This window comes from Mastigoproctus giganteus, chromosome 4 (genome assembly GCF_048544385.1).
Source record: "Mastigoproctus giganteus isolate SK-2022 chromosome 4, ASM4854438v1, whole genome shotgun sequence".
Lineage (NCBI taxonomy): Eukaryota > Metazoa > Arthropoda > Arachnida > Uropygi > Thelyphonidae > Mastigoproctus > Mastigoproctus giganteus.
Genome location: NC_143578.1, coordinates 180,821,482 through 180,844,303, shown reverse-complemented (window position 1 = coordinate 180,844,303; position 22,822 = coordinate 180,821,482). Strand labels below are relative to the sequence as shown.

At 39.2% G+C, this 22,822-nt stretch overlaps 1 protein-coding gene across 2 annotated transcripts in view; it reads left to right on the top strand.

Moving 5' to 3' along the window:
• The window catches only part of LOC150087230 (kinesin-like protein KIF21A), a 779,086-nt gene that overhangs the window by 168,407 nt on the left and 587,857 nt on the right, over window positions 1–22,822 (top strand). For both annotated transcript variants that reach the window (XM_090371900.1, XM_090371899.1), the window contains exons 6-7: window positions 19,243–19,335; window positions 19,460–19,588. In XM_090371900.1, coding sequence (XP_090228026.1) covers window positions 19,243–19,335; window positions 19,460–19,588 — 222 coding nt within the window. The remainder of the gene's footprint in view (window positions 1–19,242; window positions 19,336–19,459; window positions 19,589–22,822) is intronic.

Here is a 22,822-nt window from a genome sequence, read left to right as displayed (position 1 = left end):
AAAGAGCACACGCTCTGAGTAGACCTGGGTTCAAGCCCCTGACTGCTTAATACAGTATCTGCCAACCCGAACTGGACCAGCCTGGCATATTATGGTCCATTCCCTCAATATGACTTGTTGAGGAGGTTTCCATCAGTGGATTGACAATGGCTGTAGATTAATTTTTTATTTTATTTAGACAAACTATTGGAGGGGGGACATACAGATGAGGTTAAACGTTTCTGGTTTTTTTTTTTTTTTTTTTTTTGTTGGTATTTGCAACTACTAGTACTACCAACACTAGCTTACACTGTATAAGCATTTGCCATTACGAATACGGTACTAGTAATAGATCATTTGACACTACTAGTACTAATAACATATTATATTGGGAAACTCTTTACAATGAGTTGCCTAGCCTTGCACTTGGAAAGCATTATTTATTTGAACTGCAAGACTTGGACAGGTCTTTAAAAGTCTCATAATATGAGATGCTATTATAAGAATGCCATTTATGCAAAATTTGTTTGCTTTCTTATGGAATTCATTGCTAAATTGGAAGCATTCAAGGAAGTAATCTTGGAAGCTACTAGGCTTTTAGTCCCAACTAAGGAATACTGTTCAAGGTTTAGGCCTAAATGGATGTCAGATGAACTAACAAGACTCGTGGCAGAGAAGAAAAACGCATGGGATGCATATAAATTATCAGGTGACTCAGAAGACTATGGTAGATATAAGCTAGTCTGTAATCAAATCACAAAGGAGGTTAGACAAACAAAGGCAGATCATGAGAAATCTTTGGAAAAGGATGCAAAGAAAAACAGCAAACTTCTTTACTTATGTTAACTCTAAAAGGAAGGGGACGAATTATATTCGTCCACTTGATACCGATGGTTCAATTGTTGATGAACCTGTTGAGGTAGATGACAAACTGAATGAGTATTTTGCATCTACATTGACACATGAGGAAGTCTGTAGGGAAATGGAGGCCAGAAGCTTATCAAAGTCTAGCAGGCAGCTAAATGATTTTGTAATAACTGAGAGTAAAGTGGAGGAGAAATTGTTAAAATTGAACATAAGAAAGGCACCTGAGGTGGATGGGATCTATCCAGTTAGATTAAAGGAGGCAGCAAACAAAGTAAGCAAACCCTTAGCCACAATTATGAAAGCTTCCTTTGACTCAGGGGATGTCTCCACGGATTGGAGATGAGTAAATGTGTCCCCAATTCACAAAGGTGGATCAAAGGGTGACAAGTAGTTACAGGCCGCCTCCGTAGCCAGGTAGGAAGGAGCAGCAGTGCGTAGCACACGCTTCTTGATTAGACCGGGGTTCGAGCCCATAACCACCAAATATGGAGGATGCGGAAAGGTCAGGGAATGACCACTGCATATCCCGGAGCAATATGGCCTTAGTTGCTAATGCTCCTAAAATTTAAAAAAAAAAAAAAAAAAAAAAAAAGTAGTTACAGACCTGTTGGTTAATTTCTCTTCCAGGGAAAATAATGGAGTCACTGGTTAAAGAAGCAATGCAGGATCATCCAGACAAGACTGCAGTTATAGTTCAAATACAGCATAGGTTTCTTTGTTAAGGGGAAGTCTTGTCTGACAAATTTGATTGGATACTTTGATGTGGTCACAAAGGAAGTGGAATCCCCCAGGGTTCAGTGTTGGGCCTATTGTTGTCTTCTAGTTGATGAAGGTATATCGGGGTTAATGTCTAAGTTTGCAGACAATATGAAGGTTGGCAGGGTTGTTAATGACACTAATGATAGTACACTACTGCAACAGGATCTAGAAAGGTTGAGCAGTAACCGCAGAGTAATGTACCAACTGTGTGGTACTACACTCGGGTAGTGGAGAATGAAAAGTCCCTGGGGGTAATTGTGCAGTCAAATATGAAGTTTTCTGAATAATGCAGACAGGCTGGAAGAGTAGCTCATAGTGGCTCATGATATACAGGAATTTTGCTAGCAGGGATAGGGGTGATTGTCCCCTTGTATAAGACAATGGTCAGGCCACACCTTGAGTACTGTATGCAGGTCTGGAAGCCTCATTTTAGAAAAGATGTAGAGCTGCTGGAATGAGTACAGAGAATGGCAATGAGATTGGTGAGTGGAACAAAGGATTGCTGTTACCAAGCAAGACTTGCGTTCTGCAAATTGCAGCATCTGGAGACTAGGCACCTGTAAGGTGATCTGATTCAGGTGTATGAGGCCTTGAATGATTTGAGCAAGCTCAGTGCTGATGGTATCCTTCCTCTTGCTCAGATTACTCACCTGAGGGTACATAAAATCAAATTGAGGAAAGACGATTGTAGAATAGATGTGCAAAAATTTGCTTTTAACCTACCAGTGGTTTATAGTTGGAACAAACTTCCATCTGTAGTAGTGGTGGTGGTCGAAAACTTAAGTTCAAGGCAGAACTAGAAAAGTGTTTGGAGTGAATGGATGGGTGAAATGGAAGCTTTTTTTTTTTTTGGCTGATGCTGTATAAGCTTGCCTTCTTTCATCATATGCCTATACTAATGATACTTTTGCACAAACCTTTAGAAAATCTCTTGCAGTATAACTTTGTGATCCTAAACATACTGAGTAAAAAAGTTCACTTTATGTGTGTTACATAATGCATTCAGAATTGAAATCTCAGCACTCTAGGCAGTCTTACTGGCATATGTTTATATGATACTTTACAAACCCTTTAGGCATTTTATTATTGATTAATTTACTTTTTAGGGTGGCTAATCGTTCATTAGCAGTGTAAAATGCTTTTAATGCAGCATTTTTCTATGACTTTGTGCTCTTAATGTTAGCACATACTTTATGAGGTATTCATGTTTTAGTTTAAGGCTGATAATGGTAAAATTAATTATATTCTTTTGTCATACAATCTGGTGTATTTTGGTACTATGTTTATTTCTAAGCCAGATGAGACACAATCAAAAAGTTCAGGAATTGACTTTCCATCTTGAAATTGCAGTGTTGCAGCATTTCATTTTGTTGCCCCATGTTTGTTGACTTATTTTACATAGTAACGTGTGAATTACCTGCAGTCAGTCTGAATTAACATGCATTGAATAGCTGTCTTATGTTTCATCACATTTTAAAATGAGTGAATTTACTAAGCAGTGAATTTGCATCCAGTTTTGATGCAAATTAGGAAACCCCCATGTTAGGATCTTCAACATGCTGCTGCTGACCCACACTGTTTCTCTCTTCCACTGTTGCTGGTGGTGAATTATGGCTATGACTCAGAAACAAAGATCTCCCCCATAGTACCTCCTCCCATTCTAACCACTCATCTGTCATTCTTCCTCTATTCCATGGAGCAACATATGAACCCTTTCCTCTATGCCCTGTCCGTTTACTTCTTTCCAATATTGATTTCACTCCAGTTTCCTCCCCTCTTAATGACACCAGTCTTTATCATGTTCTGCCACCTTATTCTTGTTCCCCCCCTTGGTCTTTTGTCCCTTGTAAATCAAACATTCTTCTTTGAAAACTTGTCTCGTTTATCTTTTTGACATGTCCAAACCATTTCAAACAGGACCTTCCAATCCTATTTTGGAGTTTTTCAACCTGAATTCTCTCCCTAATCATATCATTCCTGATTTTGTCGTGCCTTGTCTTTTCCTCTCCTCACAAATCTCATTTCTGCCCCATGCATTCTGCTATTATCTTTTTTTCCTCATAGTCCAAATTTCAGATGCATATCTTACAATTGGTATATAACAGGTCTGATATAGCCTTCTTACACTTCAGTGGTCTGTTCCAGATCAGATTTCTTGTCTGCTTATAGAAATTCCACCCGCTTGTATCCTTCTACTTATTTCTTTGTCTATCACTCCAGTTTTTGTAATGGTGCTTCCTAGATACTTCAGTTGTTAACCGTTGTAATGTATCTGTCAGGCTTGCCACTCCTCTTTAGAACCATTACTTCACTCTTCTCCTGGCTGAAAACTGGTCCAAATTCATTGGCATATTAGCCCACATATCAACTTGCTGTGCTGTTGCAGTTGTTCCCTGCTCTCTTCCCTTCTTTGAAGAGCATGAATTTCATCTGGTCTTCAAGTTGTTCCACCACTCTACATTGCATATCATTCATGACAGCTATGAACAGTAGTGGTGACAGGTTCCTCCTTGCCTCAAATCTGACGTTATTTCGAAGCTCTCCATCAACCCTATCACTGCTCTTACTTTGCTCACTGTGTTGGTGTACATATTCTCAGTTCTCTCCACAAGGTGTTCCTTTATCCCTAAGTTTCTCAAAACCTCCTACACTTTCTCTCTTCACGGCATCAAAAGCTTTCTTTATGTCCAAAAATGCCATCCATAATTCTTTGTATTTATAACATTTTTCCGTCAGTTTACCTGATGGAGAAAATTAGATCCACTGTCGATATGCCAGGCCTAAAGCTATACTGTTCCTCAGCCATCCTATTTTCAGTCTTTCCTCTTATCTTCCACTCTAACACTCTCTCTTGTACAGCCTACTTACATGTGATGTCAGTGTGATGCCTCTATAATTTGAAAATTTCTTCCTGTTCTCCTTCTGGAACAACAGGAAGATCAAACCTTCCTTAGAGTCCTTCGGCACCTGTCTCTCCTCCCAGATCTTGCAGAACAGTCTGTATGTTCATGCTATCCCTGCCTCACCTGTAGTCTTCAGCATCTCTCCGTTTATCTCATGTATACCAGCAGACTTACTTGTCAATGTTTTTCCCTGCGTGCACCACATTATTCCGTATCTTTTCTATTCCACATTATTCTGAATCTTTTCTTTCAATTCCTCTTTTATGATCAACCTGCCTTTTGCTGGCTGTCATGCATGTTCAATAGATTTTCAAAATATTTCCTTGTTTCTTTTATCTCTTCATCCTTGATTATTAGGTTCTCATCCATCAAGTATTTACTCTGGTCATCATCTCTTCTCCTATTCTTTATCATACCATTCAGCATATTTTTATTACCATCGATATCTTGTAGTAGAGTTTCACTCCATTCTTCCAATCACTGTCTTCTCTTCATTAACTATCCTCTTGGCCTCTCTCTTCATGGTTTCGTATCTCTCTTTATTCCCATCATTTCTGTTCGGAAAGTAAGTCCTAAATGCATTATTCTTGTTTTGAATAAACAACCATCTCACTAACTGCAGTTTTCCTAACAAGAAGGAAATCCAACTCAGCCAAAGCATTTTGACAGAGTTCGAACATTCTATGAATTGCAGTAATATTCCCCCATTCTAATGTTCGTGGATATTTTTTTTTTTTTTACATAAATGTTATCTGCTAAGAATAAGGTGTGTTAGTTGTCTGACGGGGTTAGGGGTTCCCCACTCTCCACATTCCGCTAAGCATAAGTGTAAAGTGTGTTTAGGGTTAAGCCCAACGTTGCCCACACTTAACCTCAGGGAGGTTGACCAGGTACAGCAGTTTTAGATTTTACTCTGGCAGGTCCTGCTACCCAATTTCCTGAGATTTCAGTGGCTAGGACCTATAAAAAAAAAAAAAAAAAAAACTGAGGGTTGTATGCTAAAAGTGAATACTGCCAAAAGGCCCAGTGTTTGATTTTGATGTTTTAATTTTGATGTGTGGGGCATTTGCGGTGTAAGTTGACAGGAGGGAGACTGAAGGCTGGGGGAGAAGTAGAAGTAAGGGGTTGATAGGCGAGGTGACCCCTGCAGTGGTTAGTAGAGCATGCCCATGCCCCACCAGAGGGAAAATGGGAATGGCGAAGGGGGTTAGGGATCTGGTTCCTCCCTCGCCAGTGGTGTGGATTGAAAGGTACCTCGCAAGGGTGAGGTACAGATAGCCAAGTGGCTATCTGCAGCAAGGCTGCAGATATGGCCCTTCTTCATGGTGTCGGGTCAAGGAGAGTAGTGTCCAATGATCTAGTCTTTCATGAGACTGGTGAGTCCCGTCCTTGTGTCATTTTCATGTATGATAGTCCTAGGTATCTTTCATCAACAGTGCAGCTGCTGGGCATGTTGTCTCATTAGGTCCTAGGTATCTTGTCCGTGTTGTCACTCTCACTTAGTTGTTTTGAGGGCGTTTCTCCGTGGTGGTTCAGTTCTGTGTTCTCAGCATTTTCTCCTTGAGAAAATGTCTTGAGCATATTTTGTGAATGCCTTGTATTCATCGTAGGAATCTAGGAGGAATTTCTCCTGATTTTGTGGGATGAAGGTCAATCTGGTTATAAGCATTCCAAGCAGGTCCTTATATCGTGGGCACTGATGCATGATATGGAACTAGTTCTCGACGTCCCCACAAGTGCACAGCGGATCATCAATAATTCCTAGTACAGTGAGTTTCATGTTGAAAGGGCCTTGACCTGTTAGGAGGAAGGTAGGTGCCAGTCCCAGTTGAAACCAAGTTGGTAATTTCGGATAAATTTTTTTCTATATATGGCACAAACATTTGCATGACCTCGCCTTCGGTCGAGGTCGCCCATCTGTTTTGCCATTCCAGCTGAAGATATTTTTTCAGTTCCAATTTTTCTACCATCTTGCCATTTGTTGGCTTGGTAGTGAATCCACAGAATGTCATTTGAATTCCTTTCGAGCAGTAATACAGTAGACCCTACCTATCTGACAATTTCCAGATCCAGGGGTAAGGTCCTGGCAATTACTTAGAGAGTTTCCGTGCTTGCCGTGTTGCAAGCTTGGGTCATGTGAGAAGGATTGTCCGGTGGGTTGAATCTAGTATCCTCTTATTTGTAGCCATGGTGGCTTTATGATACGAAATTGTTGCCGCATAGGTGATCATTGGAATGAATATGGTTTAATAACATAGAGAGGATTCTCCTTTTTAGTCCCCATTCGCGGTGGGTGACCCTTGCAACCATACCAGAATATTTTCTTATTTTGATCCTCATTCGGGTGAGATGAGGTTTAAACGACAGTTTGGTATTGAACACTATGCCAAGGTATTTCATTTCAGTGGAGAATTTTATGGTGGTTCCATTTATTTTTATCTGAGGTAGCCTCCTTTCAGAAGGATAGAAGTTCTTTTCTGATGAGATATACAGAAAGTTTTCCTCTGTCCACTTTCGAAGTATGTCCAGGGCAGCATTTGCTTGGTCTTCCAATCGGGCATGAGAGTCAGCCATCACAGTCAGAATCAGGTCGTTAGTGAATGCCTGAGAACGGACCTGTCCCGGGTCAATGTGCTGGAACTCGTCGAATGCCACGTTCCAGAATAGTGGGCCGAAAACCGACCCTTGTGGACATCCTCTATGAACTGTTCTGGTTACTCTGTGGTATGGGGTTACTACCTGAATGGCTCTCTGTAACAGATATATTTTTATTATGCCATATAAATTGACTTGTCTAAGTCTGCCCAGGACAGACCAAAGGGAGTTGAATGCCCTGGTAAAGTCAACAGCAATAGCCAAGAAATATTTTTTCTTGCACTGTTCCATAGCAGTGAGTAGGCTCCTCATGGCGTCCATGGTTGATAAACCAGGTTTAAAGCCATACTGGTTGGCTGATTCCAATTTGGCAGCAGAGTGGTAATGCTCAATCTGGTTATATAGCAGTCAGTCCAGTAATTTGCTTAATACCATCAGTAGGTAAGAATTTGGGATTAATTTTAGTGTGGCTGTTCTCCATTTCTTTGGAAAGTAACATTTTCCAGGCATTTGTTATATAACAGTAGGAGGAGGTTAGGAGCTAGACCCACCACCCACTAAATGATCTCTGACTCAAGCATATCTTTGCCTGGGTACTTGTTAGGTCTGATTTGTGCTGCTGCATATTGTAGCTCTTGTAAAGTGAAGTGTCTCTCCACAGCATCAGTCATGTAGCTGTCATTTAGTTGGCATGTTTTATGCTGTTTTTCAGTACTTGTGTAATATTATTGATGGATTGTTCCCACGTTTTTGTGAGTGTTCCTCCTGGGGTTTTAGTTGTGGTTAGGATTTCTCATTTTGGGAGTCTGTTTGTGACACTCGGTAGACTGTCCCCCATTGGTCTTCATTTCCTGTGCCTGACATTAGTTGCTCCCAGGCACTCTTTTTACTTTTGCATATTTTTTCTGTTCCTGACATCCTTGTGTCTGTCTTAAGACCTCAACAATTTTCTGGCCAGTTCCTATGTGCATGTTGGACATCTTTTCTTTGCTTTGCCATGACTGTTTGGAGAGTCTGAATTTCATGGTTCCATCAGGGCACTGCACCGGGGTGGGCTTTTTTTTTGATTACTGTCTGGGCAGCTCTGGAAATCAGTTGTGTTTTTTTTTTTTTTTTTTTTTTTTTATGAAAACCCCAAACATGAAAGGTATCAAAACCTGTAGTACTTAGTACCGTGCATGGGTTGAAGGAGAAGTATTGGGGGGGGGGGGGGTATACTGGAAAATTTGCTCTAGAAACTAAATATGGGTTTCACCACTTCAAGCCTCCAATAAGCAGAATGGTGGTATTGCATCAGTTGATGAGAGCCATCTACCACCTAGTGTGTTACTTTTCTTTTCTAATAGTCTGGGTCTAGTTCTGCTCCTGTTCCTAGTTGGTGGTTGGTTTCGACTACCTGCAGCTACTGTGCAAGCAGCTCCCAGTTTGTTTTTTTTATTGAAAATCTATATTGCAGCTGCCTGGGAATCAGGGCCGGTGTTAAGGTTCTTGAGATCATATAAGTGATTACTCGATGGTCAGACGTCGTCCCCGAGTTTTCGACCCTCCAACCAGAGCAGCGGGCAGCCAAGTCAGACATGGTGAGTGTGACTATAGTGGCCTCCCATTGTAGGTTGTAAAACGTTGGCAGGTAGTATGGCTGGTTTAACACATTGTCTTGAGCCAACAAGGAAGTTTTCCAGGATTTGCCCATTGTGGGTTCCCTGTCGATCCTGCATGTACTATGCCACAAGGGTGAGCGACTTACATCTGCTCCTATCAGAATTTTTTTTGATTTGGGAGCAAGTCCATGAGTTGCTGGAGGTAGTTGATTGCGTAGGTCAGTTCCTGGCCCAGTCTGCAGTATAAGGATACAACGTAGAAGGGATCAACAGGTGAGATAATATGGCTATCCAGGGGCTGCAGAGTTGGGAAATTTTTGTAGCTTTAAGTAAGGGTTACAGATGAGGATCGCTGCCCATGAGGTAGCTTCTTTTGTCTGTATCAGCTTGTAGGCCAATGGGTAGCTCCTTACTATTTTCATGTATGTATATGGCTCTTGTAGGAGGAGGATGTCAGCTCCCTTCTCATCCGCCTTGATTCTAAGCTGGTCGACCACTGCTCTGGCCCGTTGCACATTGTGTTGCATAATATTGTCCTCTGTGCTGTTATAATTTTTAAATCTGCTTCTCATAATCTGTTCTGCTTTGGTATATCCCCTTTGCCCTTACGTAAGCAGGGCATTTTGAGTCTTTGACTGTGTCTGCACTCCATCTTTGCTGACTTAGTTGGGGCAGACAGGCTCCTCACTTTTGTTTGGGCAATCTTTAAATTTGTGCCAATTTTCTGAGCCGTGTAGGCAGGTTGCTGCTGATTGCACACAGGTGTGGGTAGTGTGGTCAAACCTACAGCACCAAAAGCACTTAGGCACGACCACATATTCACTATACCGATGACAGGTCCATTCTATATACAGGCAGTTCCTGCTTTACAAGTTTGCGGGTTTAAGAGTCTTCCCCCCCCCCCCCAAGTATCAACAAAATCGAAAATATGAACATTAAATGCAAAAAATTAATGTTAAACATTCATAAATACCGCATTTCAAACCACACGTGGTAGCTATACAATACAGTGTAGCCCACTTTACAATATTAATCCATTCCAGAGACACCATTGTATCGTGAAAATATCGTAATGTGAAAACAATAACACATAGTTTTTTGGTAATTTGTTCCACGACCTCGGAAGTTGAAATTTTTGCTATATAACTCTCTAAAAGGTTGTTTTTATAATGTAAATTGTATTAGTTACCAATTCAAATCATTAAAATGCACTACACTTTCATCGTTATCATATGTTCTGTTATAAGAACCAATTTTGAATGCCTTTGTGATATTTTTCTAAAGCACATTTCTGGAGGTCACGACCATAAAACAATTTGCACTTTCCCGTTTATTGGGCTTTTCTGCTACTGCAAGCAATTATAAATGGATAGTAAACTCGATGTTACTGCATTTGTGAAAATACCGATAGCTGGAATTGTGTGGTTTTTACATTATTACAGTGAAATGTGTTTAACCTTTACTGGAATCTTCAATTGTATAAAAAAACATAAATTTTCAGAATCTTCTCTTCATTCCTTTTTTTTTTTTTTTTAAGCTTCATAAACTTGTTACTCCACGTAAATCATGTTATTTGCAATTTGTGCGTTCCGTTAAAAAACACTTATGCATGCTATTGAAATTTATAAAGAAAAGAGAAAATTAGCATGGAAACAAGCACCTCTTGAAGCATTTCTGAAGAAGACTATTCCTTGTGCAACAAACCAATGAGTGAATAATGCGAGACAATAGTGAGTGATCAAATGTGCATTTAGTTGATGAAGAATAAACATTCTTTAACATTTGTAAGTCCTGAATAATTTCTTTATTATTATAATTTGCTTGATTTTACAGGCTGTTTTATGTTTTCATTTCTCTGGATAAATCAGTCATTGTTTAAACATAAACTAATTAGCTAAACAATTTCATTGTTGAGATCATAACCCCTATTTTTTTAACATTATGTGTATGGGGAAATAAATTCCTGCTTTACAAGTGCGCGCTAGGAATGAATAACTCGTAAAGTCGGGAACTACCTGTACATTCTTGTTCTCATTATTTGCCAGGCAGCTGGGTCAAATTCTACCACCCAGTTACAGGTGTTTGTGTTCCTGGATTTTTTAATATCTGGGCCATACAAGGTTTCTTGGTTCTTGATCAGGCAAGGCCTGTCTGAGGTTCTTGAGGTAGATTTCTTCTGCCAGTGTGTTTCAGGTTTTATATTCTTTACCAGATCAAAAATTATGGCCGTTGGCCCTCTTCTCTTGGAAGGTTCGGCTGTTAGGTCTAAGGTTGCTACTTTCGGGTTATCCATTATGCTTCGAATTTCCTCTTGTGATTCTGTTTCGATGGCGATACCCACGCTTCGGATCTTTCTTATAGATTTTATTCTGGTAATTTTGAAATGAAATAGTCTTTCATGGTCTCCATTACTTTGCATTTGATTTCTTCACTGGGCCTGAGAATGACTAGATTGGGTGTCTTTAGTAGTGGTCCTCTCTTTCCCTGCATTTGTTGTTGTTTTGCCGGTGCATTTGCAGATGTCCTCAGCACGTCTGCATAGGAGGGAGTGTGCTGCTGTTTCATGTTTTTTGCTCCTCCTTCCATGTAGCCCTCTAACTTGGGTGTGGCCTTTTCAGATTCCAGATATGTTTTAAATAATATGGACTCCAATTTGTTCCATACGGTGGTGATTTGACCACTGAGGCCTGCCGACGCTCTGTTCTTTGAACAGGTCTTCCAGAGCTGTTCGAAGATATGGGTTTTGTCCATAGGCTGCCCTTCTGGGAGGGCAAGGTTCAGTGGGGTCTCTCTCTGCTTGGTTTCTTCAGGTTTCTCTGTTTTTTGGGAGCCAGTGCCATCCTGAGGGTCCTTCAGGTTGCTCTGCCTCCTGGTCTCCCTGTCCGATTTTGGGACTTTGTTTTCTGTTTTTTTTTTTTTTTCTTTGCCATAGGCATTGGCTTTGCATCTCCAGGATCCTCCTGGTGTTCAGAGTTAGTTTGTTCTTTATCTGAGTCCAGTTGCAGCACTTCAGGCTGTCTGCTGGCATTTTCCTGGAGTTGTTCCTGCATTGTTCTATCCATTTTGGTTCCCAGGTATTGATACCAGTGTGGTTCCGTTTAATAGAGGGGAGATCCCTCTTTAGATCGGTGTTTAATTTTTTTTTCCGTTACCTGGATCGCGAGCTACAGATTTCCGTAAATTACTCAATTTTCTGGAATCTGGCTAGTTTCGCCAAGTGCTGCATAACATCGAAGAATAACATGTTTGGGCACATTAGACACAACTTTGTTAATTGGTGGATGCTTATTTACAAGTGAGAAACATAAATATAATTCGGCTCATAAAAGATCATAGTAGCGTGAAATAACCATGTATTTGCTATCGCGACAGGTTAATTCCAAGATGGCGGCCAATGTGGTGCTACTATTGTTATAGCGATGCAAGTGATTGACATTGCGGTGAGTAGCGTAGGCAATTAACAGAACTGAGATTTAAATAATAATACATTTTATAGAACCTCTATTTCTATATCTAGTATGAGACTTAGTGTTACTTTTCATTTACAATTTTGCAATGTGAGCACTGCAAAAGGCTTTACTACTCTTCGGGATGCTAATCTCCTAGATTCCCTATGCACATCATATATGAGTAGTCAGCTATTACATACAAAATTTAAAAACATTCATATTTTCTTTGATATTGGTCATTTTTAGCTAAAAAAGTCACCAGAATGTCAAGAGCCCCTAAGACTTTCATCTGAAATCGTTGGTGGGTGAAAATTCCAGTTGTAAACACTTTATAGCATCAGCAAATATTCTTGCACCCTTTCTATTTAAGTGTATCCCATCCCTGCTTCTACAGGCATGGGATACACTTGAATAGAAAGGGTGCAAGAATATTTGCTGATGCTATCGAGGCAGTGTTAGGTGGGTCGGAAAACTGCTAGCTTGGGGGGAAATAAAGACTAATAGATTAACAGTAGCCACTGGCAGAGGTGAAAGTGATTCTTGCACTGCTTCTATTGGAATGAGCAGAAGCCTGAAAAACAAGATGCAGGATATTTCAGAGACTGCTGGGACTCATTGCGGTAAAAGTAAACACATGAGTTGTGTTAGGGTAGCCAAGAATAGAAACAGGTGCATGTATACTTGCGTGTACACCAATGCTAGGAGTTTGGTAAATAAATATGATGAATTTGGGGTATTGCTCAAAGCATAAAAGGCGGATATTGTTGGGATATCAGAGACGTGGTGTCACACAGATATAAGGAATGCAGAACTGGAATTTGGGGAGTACAATGTGTACAGAAAGGATAGGAAGGGAGGAGGGGTTATGCTATTAGTTAAGAAACACATAAAATCCAAGGAAGTGAAGCCAGTCGACATCGCTGGATAGTGCAGTGTCGAGTCAGTTTGGTGTGACATAAGCATTGGGAGATCAAAATTGAGAGTAGGAGTGTGCTATAGGCCTAATGACTCTGATGAGTATAATAAGAAACTGTACAGGGAAAAAGTGGGCCAGTACATCATAGTCTTATAATGGGGGATTTTAATTTCCCAGATATTGACTGGAATTTGTGGGTTGGTCACTCACACACTAGCAAGGCTTTTGTGGATTTATTGGATGATTGTTTTCTACATCAGAATGTTCGGGAGGCAACTAGAGGGAATAATACTCTTGATTTGATTATCAATAGTGATTCTTCATGCATTAAGAATCTGCAGATAAAGGAACCACTAGGTGGCAGTGATCACAGTGTGCTGAAGTGGGATTTACTCAAAGAGGTAACTACCATCAGGGGTAAAGGGAAGGGTTATTGCTTTCATAAAGGAGACTACAATGATCCTACAATGAAACTACAACTGAAGATGTTACCAACAGCAAATTCAAAATAGGAACCATTCAAAGAACTTCTTATCTTGGAAGCTACTAGGCTTTACATACCAACTAAGAAATATTGTTCAAGGATTAGGCCTAAATGGATGTCAGATGAACTAATGAGACATATGACAGAGAAGAAAAATGCATGGGATACATATAAATTAACACGTGACACAGAAGCCTCTGATAGATACAAGTTGATCTGTAACCAAATTACAAAGGAGGTTAGGCAGGTGAAAGCAGATTACGAGAAATCTTTGGCAAGGGATGCAAAGAAAAACAGCAAAGAGTTCTTTACTTATGTAAACTCTAGAAAGAAGGGGATGAATCAGATTGGTCCACTTGATATCGATGGTTCAACTGTTGATGATCCTGCTCAGGTAGCTAACAAACTAAATTAATATTTTGCATCGACATTCACACACGAGGAGTTATTCAGCGAGGGGAATGCCAGAGGTGTATTCAACTCTGGCAGTAAGCTAGAGAATCTTGGAATAATAGAGTAAAGTGGAGGAGAAATTGTTGAAGATAAACACAAGAAAGGCACCTGGGATGGATGGGATCTATCCAGTTATATTAAAGGAGGCAGCAAAGGAAGTAAGCAAACCCTGAGCCATAATTATGAGAGCTTCCTTGGACTCAGCTCAGGGGAGATTCCCACAGACTGGGGATGTGCAAATGTGACCCTAATTCACAGAGGAGGATCAAAGGCTGACACAAGTAATTATAGACCTGTGAGTTTAACTTCTGTTCCAGGAAACTTAATGGAGGTACTGGTTAAAGAAGCACTGCAGGATCATCTAGACAAGACTTCAGCTATAGCTCAGACACAGCATGGTTTTGTTAAGGGAAGGTCTTGCCTGACCAATTTGATTGGATACTATGATGCAGTCGCAAAAGAACTGGATCTTAGAAAGGCTTTCGATACTGTTGCACATGGAAGTCTAGGATAAGGAGGTGATTATTCCCTTGTATAAGTCAATGGTCAGGCCACACCTTGAGTACTGTATACAGGTCTGGAGACCTCATTTTAAGAAGGATGTAGAGTTGCTGGAACAAGTACAGAGAAGGGCAACAAGATTAGTGAATGGAACAAAGGGGTACTCTTACGAAGAAAGGCTTAAGTTTTGCAAATTACAATGTCTGGAGACTAGGCACCAGCGAGGTGATCTGATAGAGGTGTATAAAGCCTTGAATGGTTTGAACATGCTCAATGCTGATGGGATTCTTCCTCTTGCTCAGAATTATCACCTGAGAGGGCATAAATTCAAATTGAGGAAAGGCAGATGTAGAATAGACTTGCGGAAGGTTGCCTTTAGCCAGCGGGTAGTTGGTTGGTGGAACAGACTTCCATCCCTTGTCATGGAAGTTGATAGCCTAAATAAATTTAAGGCTCAGCTGGACAGATATTTCGAATGAACATAGGGGTGAAGTGAAAGTGTTTTTTTTTTTTTTTTTTTGGCTGATGCTGCATAAGCTTGCTTTCTTGCATCATATGCCTCTACTAATGCTAATGCTATAACACTGATTAAAACAAAGCTCACAAATGCGTGGCTGCACACTCAAAAAACCAGGCTGCTACAACCTATAACAACATGTAGTTCCTTTGCATAAGGCTGGGTGCTTAACGACAGCAATTGAGACATACTATTGCAACAAGACCTAGAAAAATTAGGGAAATTGTCTTGAGAGGTGGCAATTGAGGTACTGCATATGAGCAATGGTAATCCTAATAGGTGGTATCACACTCAAGGTAGTGGAGATCAAATGAAAGTAATTGTACAGTTCAAAATGAAGTTCTCTGAGCAATGCAGACAAGCTGCTAGAACAGGTTATGGGATTTTATCAGTGATATGCAGGAACTTTTCCAGTAGGGAAAAGGAGATGATTATCCCATTCTATAAGGCAATGGTTAGGCTTCATCTTGCATATTGTATACAGGTCTGGAAGCCTCATTTTAAGAAAGATGTAGATTTCTCAGGACAGGTGCAGAGAAGAGAAACCAGATTATCAAGAATGCAGAGGGGGTACTCTTACCAGAAATGACTTCGCTTCTGCAAATAACCACACTTGTGGGTAGACCTGATTGGAATGCTAAGGCTAAGAAGGCCAGAAGCATCAAACATGTTAAGGCTTTAACATGTTTGATGCTTCTGGAATGCAAATATGTGGCTTCATATCTTGATCCACTTGGAGGGGAACCACTTTGTTTTAGAACTTTTTCTTCCAATTTGACCAAAGAAAAACCAGATTTTTTGTCAGACGACCTCACTGTAACTGAATTAATCAGCCATCATGAGAAGAAAGCCTGGAAAAATTTGTCATTTCCAAACCAGATTGACTCAATTCTGTGTTTCTAAATCCCAGTTTGAATCAATTTAAGTAAGAATTAGACATATTATTAAAGGACCGGAGGTAGATACTTTTTTTTTTTTTGTACGCTGGTGCTGTATAAACTTGCTCTTTTGCAGAATTTGCCATTACTGCTATTTATATTTTAAGGTCACTTTTAAAAGTTTAATGTTATAAATTTAAATAATTTTGAATTATGATTTATAAAATGTTTAAATCTATAATTGTATTTGAAGTTGAATGTTTAAACATAACTTGCATTGTTAATTTTGATACTCTAGAACTTTACTATTGTTACCAATAAATTTAGTATTAGTAACATTATCTGTAATGAGTTTTAATTCAAACCATTTATGGGTGCTTTTATATAACCCTACCTGGAGTTTGGAGGATGTATCCCTAAGTAAACTTCAGACACAAAGGCATTACACTCACGAACTACACTACTTCATATGTATCATATGTAGAAACACATATGAATCTACTTCATATGTAGAAACACATATGAATCTACTTCATATGTGTTTTTTATGGAATTTTGGTATTCATTAAATGTAAGGGTATTTGGCAATTTTGTATTGATATATTTGATAGTAATCTTTTATTTTTTGTATTATGTTCTGCTTTATACATTTGCTATTTTCTAACTAATTTATTGATGTGATGGCTGATGATCCTCCTATGTGTGAGTCCTGTGACACTGTTTTATCTACTAGACACATTTTAAATGACTGTCCAGATTTTAGCAATCCTCGTTTTACTGCTTTTAACCATCTGACTGAGCCTTATACTCTGTCAGATTTTATTTGGCAATGACAGTGTTAGCTGTGTTTATTTTTTTTACAATTTTCTAATTTATATACGTATATAAAAAATAAAGCATATATTTTTAGAATATATACTGCCTTTTATACAAAGTTATCTGGTCAAAATGTTCTCAACATTTTGACCTGAACTTTTTTTTTAAGTTACCAGAATCTATTTTTTACCATGTCTTGGTGCATAATAGCTATTGTTGCTAATGTGTCAGAAAAATCTTATACCAAACTAAACTGTTTATTAATGTATTCATATAATTTTTTTTGGCGAAAGTAAAGTAAGCCAACACGAGAACCATGGGAAACTGGGAAAGCTTACCAGGTGAAATCATTTTTTGCTACTGCAGTTTCTTCCTTCATTCTCGGTAAACAGATGGTGAGTGCTATCGGTATTGGCAGTAGAAGTCAATAACGATGTATTGATTAGTTTTTCCTCATTATTAAAGGCAATTTATCCGAGTTCATGAGGTAATGGCTTTGCAGCTGAATTTTACTTACTGGTACACCCACCAGACTGCCTAAGTCTTAGGGTGTTTATCCCCCCTTCCCGCTGTTTTAACCCGATAGCAAAACTACTTCAACTGCCACTACCTAAACATGCACTGTCTGTAGAAGTCGTTTTTATATCGGGTTAAAATAGCTGGAAGGGGGGGTGGGATAAACACCTTAAGACTGAGGCAGTTTGGAGGATGTATCCCTAAGTAAACTTCAGACACAAAGGCATTACACTCACGAACTACACTAATCTGCTTTTAATAATGTGAAAAACTAATCAATACATCATTATCGACTTTTACTGCCACTACCAATAACATGCACCCTCTGTTACCGAGAATGCAGGGAGAAACTGCGGTAGCGGGAAACAATTTTGCCTGGTAAGGTTTCCCGTGATTCTCGTGTTGGCTACCTTTACCTTAGCCATTTCTCCCCCCCCCCTCCATATTATGTAGTACTACTCAAGCCACACTCAATATGGTAAACTGGATCTCTGGAATTAGAATTAGATTCTGCTTGGTGTTTTATCATATTAAGATAGCCACAGCTCTAAAATACTCAACTCTAGCTGCCTTGCATGTTTTGGTATCTTTTCACTAATTTCTGGAACAAACTGGATAGATATGTGGATTTCTGAAGTGGTGAATTCACTTTGGTTTCTGTTACTCCTCTTAGTGGTTTCTTCTATAATACAGCCAGGCCTTGCATAATGCGAATTCAATTAACACGTTTTTCAATTGCTGCTATTTGAAAAAAAAAAAAAAAAAATTACTTTACATGATCCAAATTTCCAGTTAACGCAATAATTTTTTGTGATAGTTGAAAAAGATTTGAATTGTGCGCTAAGCATACTACATGTCAGATGGGGAATAAACAAGCATTTTCCAGCTGACTGACTCAGTGTGTTCCATCAACCATTGTAAGCAGATGTGTTACTTGTTTGCTAATAAGGTCACGTGCAGACTTTTATTTAAAAATTCTAATTTTTAAATTTAAAAAAAAAATTATTTTTAAATGGGCCAGATGAAAATGTTACTTCCAAGGAAATCTTTCATATCACAGAGAACCACAAAAAAAAGGGCCTAGGCCCTGGTTTTATTTCACCAGGGCCTAGAGAAGATTGTTGTCGGTTATTGGAAATTGATTGAAGAAAAAAAGAAAGCTAACACTGTTCAAATGACTCTGTTGAAATATTTCCTTAACAAACAAATAGTTTCTTCATTGTGTATTTTATGCAGTAAACATTTAATTCTCTAATTATTTTCATTATCATGGTATATAGTTAAGTTATTTAAAAGGTATTTTTAAAATTCTTTATGGACGTTCCTGAAGGTCACGGACCAATTATAATTTTTCCTATTGATTATTATATTCAGTTAACCCATTTCCGTTTTGCCCGATGTGCTCGCATGACGAATTAATTGTGTTAATCGAGGCCAGCCTGTATTATTGATATTCAGTGGATAGTCATTACTGTTGGCTATATTTTTAAATGTGACCTTGCGTTGCCCCATCAAGGCTCTCAAGATGTACTTCCTCAGGATTCCTATCATTATATAGTGAGGATGGCAGGAACTGAAATTGAATAATACTCTGCCATTTGTCTTTCTGTATACAAACGTTTCTAAGCAGTTAGATTTTCTTTCCAGGAGTACATCCAAGAAAGGAAGTCTTGCACTATTTCTGCCTTTACTATGGAAATTGTTGACTTGTTATAAGGTTTGGAAGTTGTAGTTGCAGACTGACAGAATGTCATTGACATAAATATTGACCTAGTTGGTTATGAATGTTTCTGCTTGCAGGGGAGAAAAATAGAACTTGTGTAGGTTTATTTATTTTTTTTTTGCCTGTTGAAGTAATTCCCTCTCTTTACTCCTGTATTTTTTTTTTTTTTTTTTTTTAACCAAAAAAAAAAAAAAAGTTCAGTTCTTGAACTATGTATGTCAGGCACTCATTAAGTTGTAGGCTGTAACTAATTAATAAACATATATATATATTTTTTTTATGTAGGAAATGAAAGGACCCATAAAAATACATGAGGATATTCATGGCAGTATATATATTGAAGGAATTACAACCAGACCTGTAACTTCAGCTGAGGAGGTAAAAGGATAATTTTCAGTTTCAGTATTTGTTACAAGGAAGTCTCAAAATATTATTTTTCATTAAAAAGTTATTTTTAAAGAAACTAAAATTTAATAGTATTAACAGAAGTATACACATTTAGACATTACAGTGCCTGAAGATAGGAGCTTTGTCTCGAACAACAGCTAGTACCAACATGAATTCATCATCCTCAAGGTCGCATGCTATCTTCACTCTTAATATAAAGCAGCAAAGAGTGGTGAGGATACAGGTATAAGTGCTTAAACTATTTGATTTTTTTAATTAAGAATGGGCAGTTTTGTAATTAATTAAGCATTAATGTTAAAAATATGTTAATAATACAAACTTCAAGTATAAAAAAAATAAAGTTCTTGTTTTATTAAAAGTTATAATAGCTTATTATGAAGGTTAATGTAATAATACTTAAAAGAAATGAAATTGAACATGAGTTGTGATCAAAATTTTCAGGACCACAGATATAATATTTGAACACTACTTTTAAGCAGGCGCCTCTGTAGCCAGGTGGGTAGGAGCAACAGTGTGTAACACACACTTCTTGATTAGACCGGGGTTCGAGCCCGTGACCACCAAATACGGAGGATGTGGAAAGGTTAGTGAATGACCAGCACATATCCCCGGAGCAATATGGCCTTAGTTGCTAATGCTCCTAAAAACGAAACAACAACTACTTTTAAGCCAATGTTCTATATTTGTTTTGAACAATATTGTGCTTATGTGGTGTTAATGCTATTGTAGGATGAACAATTAAACATTATATGCACATTGATATATTAGGTCAAGATTCTGATAGATTTTGGTTTGCGAGTGATGGGGAAATTTTTTTTTTTTGTTTTGGCGGGAAGTATTACCGGTAATTAAGGCCTAACTAACTGGCTAGCTGTAGTTGTACTAGCAATTGTTGGATCGCCTATAGTTCCATGTTAACTATTAACATGGGATCAAGTTAATAAAAATAGAAACTATAAAGTATAAAATAGGAGGATGACTTTCTTTTACATGGCCGTCTCTCTGCTACTTCCTCAGGAGCTTTGAGCAGATAGATAGTCATACTAAAAGAATGCCATGGGTATGCCTGTTTCTGGGGTCTCAATAACAGTTTTGCCTTGTAAAGTACTCATGTTAAGTTATGGTTGTCCTAAGTTAATAATTCAAGTAAATCAAATAAATGAAAAAATTTTATAAACTGTAATTGTTAATTTTTGGTTAACTTTAGTTTTAAATTTTGGATTATTATTAGCTGTAAATTTGGATTGAAACCCAAAGTCCCACTGATATGCATCAGAGTTGATATAAAAAGTATATAGGTATTTACCTGTGATCAGTATGACTGTAGGTTGGTGTGAGAAAGGATGTGCAAGTTGTCCAGGAGCCACTTTATAGGAGGCTGGGGTTCCATCTGGTCTGATTTGTTGGTTGGTCTGTTTTTAATCATAATGTGTTTAAGGGAGGGTTAATTTGTGATTAGGTGACCTGTATTCAATTTGTAATTGATGGTTAGGGATTACGGTGAATACCTATATAGATTTTTGGGTAAATGTGATTTTAAGGATTACATTTTAGCGATTACGATTAAGGATTGAAATTTTTTTTTTTCTTTTTTTGCAATGTTATACACTGGACAAGGACTGATATACCCTTCTACAGCATAAGAGCCTGTGTCGAATTTATGCACATAAATTCGACACAGGCTGTTATGATACATTGACGACATCTTAGTTGTCAACTGTGATAAATTAGCACTAGAATTATATCCCACAGAACTGACCATCGAACATACCAACCCCAAAAGCCATCTACAAGCCATATACCGTGACAGCAAAATAACCATCAAAGAAAATAAAATCTACACAACATTTTGACAAAAGAGACCATTTTAATTTCCAAGCCATTAGACTCACAAACTAGGAGACCAATTTAGCTAAACAAATACATGGTAATGTAATCAGAAATCACACTAAAAAAATAATACACATGACTAGTAACCTGGAAAACATACTGGACACATTATAAAAACTAATTTAATTCAGAACAAAATTCCCCTCGACGTGGGCACCTGTATGTGGTGAGGGGACCTCTCAGTGATGCTGCTGGTGTTCCAGACTAGCATCACTGGGATCCAATGCCCACAGCCCAGGTTCCAGGCTTACATCAATGGAATCCGGCGTGTTTGCCGTGCGCTGCAACCCGTGGAAATTCGGAAAGGGATCCTGGTGGTTGAGGGTCCCAGCTTCAATACACCACTTTGGCCCCTGCTTCGACAAGACGGGTGGTCCTGGAAGGCCCGGCTAGGATCAATCGGCTAGTAGGCTCGCCTGCGAGGGTCAACCGTGTCAATGCCACGCCCCTGCCCTCATGGTCCGAGGGACAGGATTCAGGCTGGCGGTGGTGCGGGTATAGTGTCTGGGTAGCCCTGGCGTTCCACTCCCGAGCGCATTTATTGCATGCCAGGTAGTGGGCGTCCCTTTGGGCTCCGTGGTGGGTGGGGAGCCTGGGCACTGAACCAAATAAAATGTCTATGAATCCTGATAAACCTATTTCTTCAGGGGCCCCTACCCGGTCCCTATCTGAAACCATAGACAAAGAATCAGATAGCATTATTGCTAAAAAGAGGCAGCGAACCGAATTACCATCAGGGCCTGTCCCAAGGTTTTTAATTATGCATTCTACCAATGAGATACCGATTAGTAAAATGTCGCCCTTTTTTATTCATCAAGGGTTAGATGGGTTAGCAGGTTCACCGAAATCAGTTAAGAGGCTTCGTTCTGGAGACCTTTTAATTGAAACTAAAAATGACAGGCAATCAGAACATCTCCTCTGAGTAACATCAATCAGTGGAATACCCATAACAGTGACACCACACAGAACACTCAATTCATCGAGAGGTGTCATTTCGGAGTGGGACCTTCTCGATGTAACCGAGGAGGAAATCTGCTCCGAATTAAAACCCCAGGGAGTTATTGCCGTCAAGAGAATTACTGTGCGAAGGGATGAAAAAATTGTTAAAACCAGGAGCGTTATCCTGACTTTTAACTCTCCTGACGAGATTAAAGCTGGATACATCAATTGTTCAGTGCATCCATACATTCCGAACCCTTAACGGTGTTTTAAATGCCAGAAGTATGGACATTCTCAAATGGCCTGCCGTGGAGTCCTTGCATGCGCTCGACGCGGTGCAAAGGACCACGAAACAACAGCGTGTTCAGCCGCAAAACCTGCCTGTATTAACTGTGAAGGCGAACACCTGGCCTATTCAAGAGCATGCCAGAGGTGGAAAGAAGAAAAAGAAATTCAACGGCTGAAGGCAGAGCTAAATATATCATACCAGGAGGCAAGGAAATCGGTCAAACGCCTGAATATCAACAAACCTACCTACGCCCAGAAGGTAGCAGGGAGATGTTCCGTCGGAACTCAGACGGACATGACCATTCCTCCAAAAGAGTCTTTCACTCCCATCGCCCGTTAT